General features: G+C 33.9%; 1 protein-coding gene across 1 annotated transcript in view; it reads left to right on the top strand.

Moving 5' to 3' along the window:
- Positions 1 to 4510: 4510 nt before the first annotated feature.
- The window catches only part of LOC138334281 (intermembrane lipid transfer protein VPS13D-like), a 59380-nt gene continuing 51033 nt past the window's right edge, over positions 4511 to 12857 (top strand). The window contains exons 1-11 of the mRNA XM_069282921.1: positions 4511 to 4628; positions 6638 to 6772; positions 7306 to 7383; positions 8989 to 9101; positions 9925 to 10002; positions 10244 to 10336; positions 10856 to 10972; positions 11209 to 11334; positions 11701 to 11751; positions 12149 to 12390; positions 12563 to 12731. Coding sequence (XP_069139022.1) covers positions 6676 to 6772; positions 7306 to 7383; positions 8989 to 9101; positions 9925 to 10002; positions 10244 to 10336; positions 10856 to 10972; positions 11209 to 11334; positions 11701 to 11751; positions 12149 to 12390; positions 12563 to 12731 — 1164 coding nt within the window. The 5' untranslated portion in view covers positions 4511 to 4628; positions 6638 to 6675. The remainder of the gene's footprint in view (positions 4629 to 6637; positions 6773 to 7305; positions 7384 to 8988; positions 9102 to 9924; positions 10003 to 10243; positions 10337 to 10855; positions 10973 to 11208; positions 11335 to 11700; positions 11752 to 12148; positions 12391 to 12562; positions 12732 to 12857) is intronic.

Here is a 12857-nt window from a genome sequence, read left to right as displayed (position 1 = left end):
AAAGAGGTACGGTAGTAACATAAACAATGTAACTTTTCTACATTTGTATTTACACACATACATGTATATGTGTTCAAACCTATTTTGATACATGTACATGTTCATCGAACGTACGTTCGGTTACTGAAAACACCAAAAGTTTCTGATTTGGACCATCATAAATTCATCCGCGCGGCTCCAAATTGCGCGTGACATACTCAATTTATCGAGAAATAAAGTTGAGTAGCCTTTGGTTGAAATCAACGGGGTTTTATACTATCAATTCACCACTGACTGTAAATATTTCAGTATAAATATCCAGCACGTACATGGTATAGGACATCAATGACATACCAACTGGCCTTAATTCCACCGTACGCCTATTTGCAGATGACACTAAAATCCACGACACATTTTTTGCAGAATAAAACAGTCAAACAGTACCCAATACTAATAGGTCATTTGACGTTTGATGCATTATTTCCTGCTTCACATTTAAAATAGGAACAAAGGAATATTAAATTGCATTAGATAAGATATATTAAAATGAATTATACTGTTTCTTTTTTAAAGAAATATTTTCCGGAATTTCTAGACAGTGCTCCGAACATTATATTGTAGTCAGATTTATCTCCCTTTTATAGAACCAGAAGGTCATGTTGTGCAAACAGAAAATGGATTATTATGACGATTAAGCATGCGTAAATACACCAGTCCAGCAAAATGACGAAAAATACTATCAATGTAAGTTAATTGCTTTATGAATGAATTTTGAGTTTTTAGAGTAAGGGAAGGTTAGAGTTATTGAAATTCACTTGTGAAGTTAGTGCCTTCACACTCGCAGCACATACACTGATAGACAGGTCGATGTCGGAAGCCTCAGACTCCCTCAGGCAATTGCAAACTTGAGATGCGATAGATCTGATACACAGGTACGGTTGACGGTAACGTAACTCAAGCAGTTTAAGGCATTGGTGTGCAGGTAAACTTCATGACTGTTGTAGAAAAAATATACGTCCTAGTTTTGTATCTGTCACTTCTAAAACAGATGTAAAATGTCTTCGATCTAGACTACATGTTTATTTATAATTACTGGTAGTACCATTCTGTATTTGGTATCTGGTATTTTGTATCTGGTCGACTTGACGTAAACTGAAATAATACAATTGTAATTCTTCAGTATTTATATTTGTACAACAACATGTACACCACACAGCTATTCAGTGTACAGTAATAGGACTAACTTACAGTATAGATTTTTTTCCTACTAATAGGACATTTCCACTTCAAAAGTAAGAGTTCTTTCATAAAAATATATACATGTACTGTATATAAATATTTTTTTCGCTATATAAGTGTGAAAAGTATGTTACTGTAGAATATCTGTTATTAGAAAGTGAATGTCGCATAAGAATAAGACATGCAGAATTTTATCCACAATAAAAAAAAAATGTGAGTGATGTGATCAAAACTCCATGTGCCTTATATATATATATATACAGTACCATGCCAAAAGTATTCGGTCACAATGGCGGGCGTCTTTACATGACGGTAAAAACGAAACGAATTCCAAATTAATTATACTTATATACTAAACAGTTGATTGCAACGGTATTACACACTTACCTTTAGTATTTTGTAAGATGTCCTTTCAATCTGATTACGTTTAAAATTCGTTTAGGGATCGTGTTGTACAAGCTTTGAATGTAGCAAGGTGTGATCTCCGTCCAAATCCTCTGAATCTCGGAGAGCAAGTCATTTGCTGATTTCACAGCTGCTACTCGAGACTGAAGTTTTCCTTTTATTAATAACCAAAGATTTTCAATTATGTTTAAATCTGGTGATTGAGCGGGCCAACTCATTCCATTAATTCCGTTCTGGGCGATGTAGTCTTGGGTGGACCTCGCAAGGTGAACTGGAGCATTGCCGTCTTGGAAAAAAAAATAGCCACCAGTAGGAAAAATGTCTGGCAAGAACTGGCCAAAGATTTTCCTCCAAAACCTCCTGATATTTTTGCAGCATCAATATTTCCTTCCACTCGAGCTAATGTCCCCACACCGTTCCAACAAACGCCACCCCCAAATCATAACCTCGAGTTTGTTTTGGGTATTACGCGGCTGCACAAGATCCGGTCGCCAATCCTTCACCTCGCTTTCTCCATATATAAAACTCAGTGGGTCCTGTCCAATAACTATTTTGCTTTCATCTAAGAAAATAACTCGCTTCCAATTATATATTGTCCATCTCCGCTTTTCTCTACACCAAGCAAGTCTCTTAGTTCGGTTACTCTGCTTCACGACAAGTTTCTTCCTAGAAACACACCTGGTATACCCATGTTGGCTCAGATGTCGCTGAAGTGTTCTTTTAGAAGTCGAAAACATTACTTTGCTCATTGTATTTAATGTAACATCAGTAAGGGAATCCCCTACTATTGTTTTTTAATAATCCTCTCCAAAGAACGATTAATCCCGCAATTTCACTAACTTTGGTCCGTCCGCTTCTCTGCTGCCTGATCCACGCAAGGTTCATCACTTTATGCGTACGAAAAAGAATTTCATCTTTAAACTACATATCACTAGCTAAGAAAAATAGTTTTTTACTGGGAACTATCCATTGATGAGACATAACTAGTATGTGGTTTACCGTACGCAGTTAATTTGCAACGCAGCATCCTCGATATTCCAGGGGCTCCGATCACTTACGATCTCTACACCCCTGGACTATATCATAGTAAAACTGGAGGCAACAGAACAGAACAGGTAATTTAGTCATTTGATGTACATCAGAAGAGCCGTATAACGGTACACTGTGGTTGACTGTGTTGCTTTGATGTAAGGCGTCGCTCTCTCTGTAGTCTTCAAAGGGAATCTTTGCTGCCCTGTGATTGGTCAAATGTTTTCCGCTGAGCTGCCTTCAATTTCACTATGAGATAGTCCAGGGGTGTAGATATCGTAAGTGATTGGAACCCCTGGAGTATCGAGGATGGCAACGCAGTTAATTTGCTTTTATGAATTCTAATTAACATCCTTATTCATAAATTAAATTGTATGATAATATATATTGATACATTTTACTTTATATGTATCTATTCAAATAAACATTACAGTACGAATGATTTCCAGTAATTAACGGTAATTTTTAATGTTGCAATAAATATTATGTTTCTGATCGCAATAAATATTTCTATCTGTCAAAGTCCATATAGACTGCAGAATAAATACATATTTTCTCATATCTCTGTGGCACATCATCTAGTCTGTCTGTGGTCTGGATGTAGTGGACATTTTACCTTGACACAGTGTCCACTACACACACGTAGTGCACTCTGTGTCTACCTGTAGTCTAAACCTCGTGCACTCCGTGTCTACCTGTAGTCTAAACCTCGTGCACTCCGTGTCCACTTGTAGTTCACACTGTGTGCACAATGTGTAACCTTTAGTCTACTACCAACTGTAGCTAGAGGTCCATCCAGTCAAACCACATAATCGAAAACGGCCCTAGTCTGACCACAGGAGTTTGACATTCTGTCAATAATATATAGTATACATATATAAAAAATACCCCTTATATACTATATAAAAAACACCTGGTGTGTTTATATAGTATATAGGGGTATTTTTATATATGTATTCTATATATTATTGACAGAATGTCAGACTCCTGTGGTCTGACAGAATAGCTGCATAAGCTTGCAGCACAAACCACAGGACCTCGTTACTAATGATGATATATATAAGATAGGTCACGTCTATTTACATACATTACGTGTAATATTACGTGTAATTTATGTAAATAGACGAGACCTATCTTCTATATATCATCATTAGTAACGAGGCCCTGTGCACAAACCGACACAGGAGTCAGCCTGCAGTATAAACATGTGTCTGACCTCGATCCACCTGGCTTTTGTTTTAACATTTTCTTACCGCTTTCGTCTCATATAGGATGACTTTCTGTATTCGTGAAATAATGGGACATTCCATACTGGTTTTCTTTTACTTCAAACAGAAAATATCGTCTGTCTTGTGACATTAAACATTTGAATGATAATGATCAAAGCACACACTAATAATAAAAAACGTGAAAAAGTCCGTATAACTTATTACGGGAAATACTAAAAAGATATTTCAGAAATTTCTTTTCCTGAAAAAGTCTGTTCCATCCGTTATGAATATTTTCAGTATAAATATCCAGCACGTACATCATGGTATAGGACATCAATGACATACCAACTGGACTTAATTCCACACCGTGCGCCTTTTTGTAGATGACACCATTGCGTTACAGTACAGTACTGGCATGACAATAAAATCCACACATTTTTTGCAGATATAAAACAGTCAAATAGTACCCAATACTAATAGGTCATTTGACGTTTGATGCATTATTTCCTGCTTCACATTTAAAATAGGAACAAAGGAATATTAAATTGCATTAGATAAGAATATATAAAATAAATTATATTGTTTCTTTTTTAAAGAAATATTTTCCGGAATTTCTAGACAGTGCTCCGAACATTATATTGTAGTCAGATTTATCTCCCTTTTATAGAACCAGAAGGTCATGTTGTGCAAACAGAAAATGGATTATTATGACGATTAAGCATGCGTAAATACACCAGTCCAGCAAAATGACGAAATACTATCAATGTAAGTTAATTGCTTTATGAATGAATTTTGAGTTTTTAGAGTAAGTGAAGGTTAGAGTTATTGAAATTCACTTGTGAAGTTAGTGCCTTCACACTCGCAGCACATACACTGATCGATGTCGGAAGCCTCAGACTCCCCCAGGCAAACTTGAGATGCATATGCGATAAATCTGATACCACAGGTACGGTTGACGGGTAACGTAACTCAAGCAGTTTAAGGCATTGGTGTGCAGGTAAACTTCATGACTGTTGTAGAAAAAATATACGTCCTAGTTTTATATCTGTCACTTCTAAAACAGATGTAAAATGTCTTCGATCTAGACTACATGTTTATTTATAATTACTGGTAGTACCATTCTGTATTTGGTATCTGGTATTTTGTATCTGGTCGACTTGATGTAAACTGAAATAATACAATTGTAATTCTTCAGTATTTATATTTGTACAACAACATGTACACCACACAGCTATTCAGTGTACAGTAATAGGACTAACTTACAGTATAGATTTTTTTTCCTACTAATAGGACATTTCCACTTCAAAAGTAAGAGTTCTTTCATAAAAATATATACATGTACTGTATATAAATATTTTTTTCGCTATATAAGTGTGAAAAGTATGTTACTGTAGAATATCTGTTATTAGAAAGTATAAGAATAAGACATGCAGAATTTTATCCACAATAAAATATGTGAGTGATATGATCAAACTCCATGTGCCTTATATATATATATATATATATATATTACAAAATGTCTGTTAATACAAATGATTCTCTGATAAAAAAATATTAGAGCAATTGTATGAAATAAGATATTTGATTGAAGTACAATTTTTTTGTTAATTGTATTAATTTTTTGATTATTTTTGAAATTTGAACATCTATATAACTTTAATTTAAGTAGTGGAAATGCAACAACCAATTAAAATACATATCCCTTTTGACTTGTATTGTTGTATATTGTATTTATTTGAGTACCTGGTATGTGAGAGAGACTGTCACAGCATGCTATAAATGGACCTCCTGGGGTAAGATAAGTATACAGGTGCTGTGAGTCTGTGACACACCTGACTGAGCATAGGTAGATCCAACCTGACTAATGTTAGGTGATACCTAATGGGATTGAGGGAATGGTATGAAGTTCAAGTGACCATAGCAATAGACCTAAGGCCAGCAGTTATAACCACCTGTTCAGTGGCTGCACAAGGTCTGCCTGTTCAGGGCCCCGGGGCTGCATATATATATAGTGCATATTAATTATAAGTGTATAATGCATTTGAACAGTAGATAATCAAAATTGAATAATTGTACGTAAATACATGCATGTACCAGGCCACCACACATTTTGCTACAAACACATAAATATTATTGGAGCATTCAACACAAATAAACAATACAATCAAAGCTAATGTTTATGTGTTTGACAGTGAACTTTTCAAAATTAAGATTAAAAAGAAAAATGAAATCCATTTTAAAAATTAGAAAAAAATGAAAGTCTGGACCCATCTACAAAACTGCTTCTGAAAGTAAAAGTTTTTAACGCGATCCAGTTTGTAAAATCAGGTCATAAAATAGTTAATTGCAGATTGTCTGAGATTCTAAAAATAAAACAATTATGATCGATATAGATTGTACTTAAGACAGAATCTATCATCAACTTTGAATTCTTATAAACATTGTAAGTTGACAACAAGTGGATTTATTTTGACTGGACCATTTTAATTTATGATCAGGCCAATCACTGACCCAGCGATTGATCCTTTGATGCTCGCCGCCACACCTAGTTAACTTGTCTGCGAGAGTTGCATGTTTAAAGGTTCAATTCAATTCTTTTACTACATCGTTTAAACACCTGATTTGATTATTAGGTATAAAGTTAGACTACGACCAACAAAGTGGTTTAGATCATAAAGTGAGCTAGGACTAAGGTCTTTGAGTTTTATAAGTATCAGTTGACAAGGTTTAATCGACATGTAATAAAATTTGAATGAAGTCTAATCTACTTTCAGAGAAAAACTGAACTGAACTAGAGCAACAAAGTGCCACCATGCTCGAGGGTTTAGCAGCATGGATATTGAACACCTACATAGGAGAATATGTGGAAAATCTGAACACCACACAACTCTCTATCGGACTTCTTCAAGGTGAGACTGTCTATATAGACCTTAAAAAATATGTCATTTAGCTTTTAAAATAAAATAAAATATATATGTAAGTTTTTCCAGTGTTTATTATTTATTATTTTTTTCCATGTAATTATAACTTTAACTTTGTCAGCACATTTGCAAAATGTGAAAAGTGAACACAGGAAATATAAACAGGACCAAAGGCTCCAAAGTGAAAAAACATTATTGATTACCGTATTGAAATATTTTTTTTAATGAATTTTAAATATTCATACTGGTACTTCAGTTTTCCAGCCATTTTTTGTTTGTTTGATATTTGGATTGTCATGTTTGTACTTACCTCTGATCTCACTACTGTCAATTATTATTATGCAATCCGAACATGAAACAGAATAAAATAATAAAACATTTTTGTTTTGAAATTTTTTTTACTTTATAATGAGAAAACACTGGAAATACAAATTACAGTTATCATACATTTCAAACAGCAATTATTGTAATATGGAAATTAATTATCAATTATTGAAATTTGATGAATTAATTTTGTCCAGGTGCTGTTGAACTTGAGAATCTTCCACTCAAAAAGGATGCCCTGAAAAGTTTTGATCTTCCACTTCAAGTCAAATCTGGTAGGGTAGCTAAGGCTTTAAAGATTTCTCATAAAGCTCTCCTACGTTAAGCAATTCAATTGTGTGTAATATCAAGATTGATACAGTCATCAACATTCGTAGTAGATCTTGGCAAATACTGTTGAATTTAGCGGTTAACATTTAATTTTCGATGTACAGTTACCCTATAAAAATCAGCATCAGTCAAAGACAGATCTTTTAAGTCTTCTTTGTGTTTAATAGCCCACCATCATCAGATGGTGGGCTATTCAATTCGCCTTTTGTCTGTGGTCCGTCATTAATCCGTCTGTCAGAAACTACTCAAGAGATCTGTCTCAAAGGAGAAGGTACGTTAAGACTCGAATATGGCCCGAAAATTAATTCTTCAGTAAAGAACAACATATTTTGCTATATAACAGTTGAATACATTTGCTAACACATTACATCCCAAAAATATCCCGCATGTGCCAATTATGTTCACTATGACGTCATCAACATGCAGTTTCCCGCCATTTTTCACAAAAATCCTTGAAAAATCATACTTTTTGAGTGGTTTTCTCTAAAAATGAATGTGGCTGCCTTCGTGGAGCAGAAAGAGATTTTCACACGTTGTGTATCGTGTATTTACGCATATCAATGCAAAATATAAAGTTGCTCCAAGGTGGCGGCCAAATCTATTTCAAGCCTTTTCTAACATAAAGATGATGAATTTCTAGCAAAATTTGGCGAGAAGAGGCAAATCTTCAATTTGATGACGTCATAGGTGGAGCACATCGTGTACATGGTTATAAAAAGTTATGTTTTGATGAATGGCAAGTATAAGAGTATTTATTAATGTGAAATTGATGTGGATCAGAGTAAATATTTTTCGGCCTGAAAAATTAAGGCCAAATACTGGTCCTATCATATCTACTCCTTTCATGTGCAGGTTCCTCTAGGGGTCAAGTTGTGCATATTACATTTTTGGACCGATTGGTCAACAAGATGGCCGACAGGCCACCATCTTGGTTTTTGACAATTAAATTTTTTACCACTATTTCTGAGAAAGTACTGAAGCGATTTGTCTCAAATTTCATAGTTAAGTCCCCGTAGGACCTTAGTTATGCATACTGCATTTTATGACCGGGCAGTCAACAAGATGGCTGACAGGTAGCCACCTTGAATTTTGATAACTGTTTGTAACTGCTATAATCTTAAAATGTACTGAAAGTACTAAATTTCATATGAAGTAAAAGTTTAAAAAGCAAAGAAAAGATCCCTCTTTCCATTGTCAGACAAAGATCAGTCTTAGGTGTGCGCCATGATCCCTGTGGGATCTTTTGTTATTAACTAAAATATACAACAGATCCAGGAAACATCCAGTTTTTCAATGTTTAATAACAAAATATACACAGTTGCTGTAACATTTATCTGGAATGTTAGGTACCAATTGATATTTACTATTTATATACATAAATGATTGTATCACACAATGGTTTTATTTGTAAAAGTTTGTAAACATTTGTAATACTACCATTATTAGCTGGTCAGTTTAATTAATTTGAATGATTAAATATAAATGGTACATGTATGGAGTTATAACCAATGTGACAACATTTATTGAAATATGAGTTTTTATCTTGACAGGTTTTATTGGTAAAATCACACTGCAGATACCAATAAGTCGTCTAAGAAGTGAGCCATGGGTTGTGTCTATGGAAAAGCTATATCTCCTTGCTGGGCCTTTGAAACATTCAGAGGTAGGAACTTGTTCTTCTTAATGCATATTATTTAATTAGATTATTTTTTCTTCGAGTGGCTTGTATAATTTATTACGTTCCCCCAATGGATTTGGGAACTTACCTGGGTATTGTGTTTGCTCTGTTTCTTATTCTTCCACATCTTCTTATTCTTCTGGTTCTTCTTTTTCCTCCGTGACTTTGTCCGATCATTTTCTCGAAAACTACATTGTATAAGTCAGATCTCCATGAAGTTTTGTGAGGTCATTTCTGGTGACCTGCAAATGTGTCGACTGATTTCATTTTTTTCTGACCAGCATCAAAGAAGGCTGCCACAGCTTTTCATTGTTCAAAATTGAACTGCTTATAGCTATTAAACTACTGGTCGGATTTGCCTGGAACCGGTTTCAATATGTAGTTTAAATCTGATTATAAATGTTTTAAGTGAAAAATACCATGATCATGCAAAAAAAAAAAAAAAAAATCGGACTGTTTCAAATGTTCGACCTTGTTTTTGAAGTTCAGCAGGGATCCGTTTTATGTCCAAATTCACTGCCAGGGCAAGCAATTGGTCAAAATTGAACAAAAAGGAACATGGTTGAGAACACAAATCTAATACAATAAAAGACATTGCTGTGCCTAATATATTAACTCTAAATAATGTGGATTTTCAAAGAGCATTTTTCTTCTGCGAAAAAATGGTAAAACAATGTCACGTCAATATTCAAGGGAGGTAACTCTAGTCAATTTAGGCTCTGTGCAGATTGGGGGAACTTTATGTCACGGCACCCGTCATCATTAGATATTGTTAATTAATGCTTTTGTTTATATTTTTGCTTTTCAGTATAATGAAGAAAAAGTCAAGAAATCTGAACAGGCCAAGAAGGCTAGTATGCTGGAGGCTTTAGAAAAGAAATGGCAGGTATGGACTAGTACACATTTGTATTATGTTTGTAACCTCTTAGTTACAGTGAACCCAAAGGAATAATTTAGAATTATATTGGATCTACTTCTCACTTATTGAAAAAGATAAAACATGTTGTAAATCCTAATTTTATGTCATTTTATGTTTTAAAGATATTTTTAGTTTTATATTTCTGATGCCATTTAACTTGATCAGACTGTACTTTTATGGTTAATAGTTACTTACTGTTAATTGACAGGTGCTGAAAGTGGAGAAGGCAGCAGAAAGTTATGGAGCTTCTTGGTTCTCTTACGGGACGTCACTGGCCACCAACATACTGGAAAACTTACAGGTAAAACTGAGCTACAGCATTCTAGAACATTTCAGTAATCCTTTAACTTAACTCTTTAATAGTTTATATATATATCATATATTTCATGATATTTCATATTTTTACTCATAGGTAGTAATTAGAAGCCAGAAGTTTGCAGGAATGAAAAAAAACTTGACAGAGTCTTGTTTCATAAAGAATATCTAATTTCATTTAAAAGATGCATGATTTTATATTATCTTACTGGTCTGCTTATTTAGATCTGTTTAGATAGATATTGTCTTACCTATATTGTTGCTTAGTCAGTAATAGCAAACATTCTTGTTCAAACTGTTTCCTTTGAACAGTAAAGCCCATGTATACAAATATTTAACTGACTGATAGTTACACAAATAGAAACTTGAAATAAAATACCGGGTATGCTAGATAAGGTACAGATTTTAAGTATTTGCACTAGGCTTAAATTTTCTTTTTTTATTATTATTATTTAGATATATAATATTAAAAATTATATATTTTAAGATAAATGATTCATTCCAGTTAAAAATTAAAGATGTACATATCCGCTATGAAGATGATGAGCTGATACCAAATTGTCCATTTGCATTTGGAGTGACCATCAAAAGTTTAAGTGCACAGAGTACAGATGAAGATGGAGTAAGTTTGATTAACTTTGTGTAAATATGAAAATAATTTCTTAATGTATTTTTATTTTAGCATTTTCTATCTTGAAAAAAGCCAGCAGCATGTGTTTATTAATAACATTGACATATGCCTATAGGATTATTATGCACATATTATGAGAATATAATTAAAATGATAACAAAAAAGTTTGCATTATATCTTTCCTATTACCGGGTATTACCTTCAGTTTAATGTTTTTATGTCTCCAGACTCCCAAGTTTGTGAGCACCAGCCTTGCAGACATGGTACATAAACTAGTGGACCTGCAAAATTTCTCATGCTACCTTGATGCAGACGCAAAAATGCTTGGAGATCTTCCAATATCTCAGCTAGCAGTGAGTTTTTTCGATGTATGACACTTTCCTAATTAATTTGAAAGCTTTATTGGAGTATTCAAGGTAAAAGTATTATAATTATTCTTTGGATAGCATCTCCTGTCAAAAGTATAAATTAAATGAAAATGTCAACTCTTAAAAAAAAAAACTTTTGGTAATTTAAATTGTTTGTATATATGGTTGTATGTTAACTTTTAGCCAAGATCTTTTGTATACTGTATTTCTTGGTTGGGATTGTTGCCAGGAGAGTGAAAATTACAACAAGCAATATTGATATGAAGCTATCGCTAACAATCTTGTAAACGTATGATTGAAGTTTCATGGTAATCTTTTAAATGCTAATGTTTGTTTTGATGATACTTTCAGAATGCCTTACATCCTGATATGTATGTTGTCAACTCAACAGGAAAAATCAAGGTAGGCTGCTGTGTAGGGGAGATAACTTAGCTACCTGGCTAAAAGAAAATTTACACTTATCCATTCTAGTATTCAACCTACCATACCTGACCCAATAATAGCCCTGTCCCATATAAGTGTCCCTTTCCTCTGTACCAAGTCTCAAAATCGCTGATCTTGAATAAAATTATTAATAATAAACAAACTGAAAACATTAGATGATATAGTTTCTTTGTTGTATTTCTTTTCCAAGTTGATTGATGACGTCTTTTTGAAATAGATTTTGAAAGATCTAATTTTGGTCAATAAAGTATCCCTTCATATTTCTCAATTTCTGTGTGTCCTCGATCAGTGCTTTAAGGGTCAAGTATGGTAGTTGTTGTATTGACATCAGGATTTACCACGTGTTTGTTAACAGGATCATAACTACATCCTAGCGCCCATCAGTGCTCAGACAAGCTTAAAGAGAAACACTTCTGTCCTGCCGTTACGTTCGCCCAGTCTGCCTCGGATCGCCCTGGACATGAATCTAGAGAAAATGGCCTTCTGTCTCAGTGAGAGTCAGTACAGGTGTATCATTCAGTGGCTAAAGGAACTGGAACGACATGATCGGAGACTCAAACACAGAAAGTGGCGTCCTCTTGTTGGTGTCAAAAACAAGTGAGTCTTTTCATTGCCGTATTTAAGATTTCATAATTGATGTGCAGTATATATATTTATATGTGGGTTTTTTTATAAGAAAAAAAATCGTATTTTATTTTTTACTAAGAACTGAATTTTTCATATTTTCAATAAGACTTTGTTAAAAAATATGTATTAAAATTACTTTCAGATGTAAGCAGTGGTGGAACTATGCCATTCAGGTTAATCTTCATGTGATTCACGAGAGAAACAGACACCAGACAAAAGCATTCCTGACACAACGGGTCAAGGATGTGGTCAAGTATCACCAGGCCTACATGTCCTTCCTGGCTGGAGAGGTCCTTGACCTAGACCTTCTTGTACGTAATTTATGATATATCAGAATCTTTTTGAAATCTCAAGTTTTCAAAAAAACTTGCAAGATTTCCATACTGCAGTTTTCTTATCGTTAAAAATAATCTTTCAAAATAATATTGAATTAAATC

The sequence above is a fragment of the Argopecten irradians genome, chromosome 1 (genome assembly GCF_041381155.1).
Source record: "Argopecten irradians isolate NY chromosome 1, Ai_NY, whole genome shotgun sequence".
Classification (NCBI taxonomy): domain Eukaryota; kingdom Metazoa; phylum Mollusca; class Bivalvia; order Pectinida; family Pectinidae; genus Argopecten; species Argopecten irradians.
Note: the sequence above shows the minus strand (reverse complement) of the source record. Positions and strands in the feature narration are given on the sequence as shown.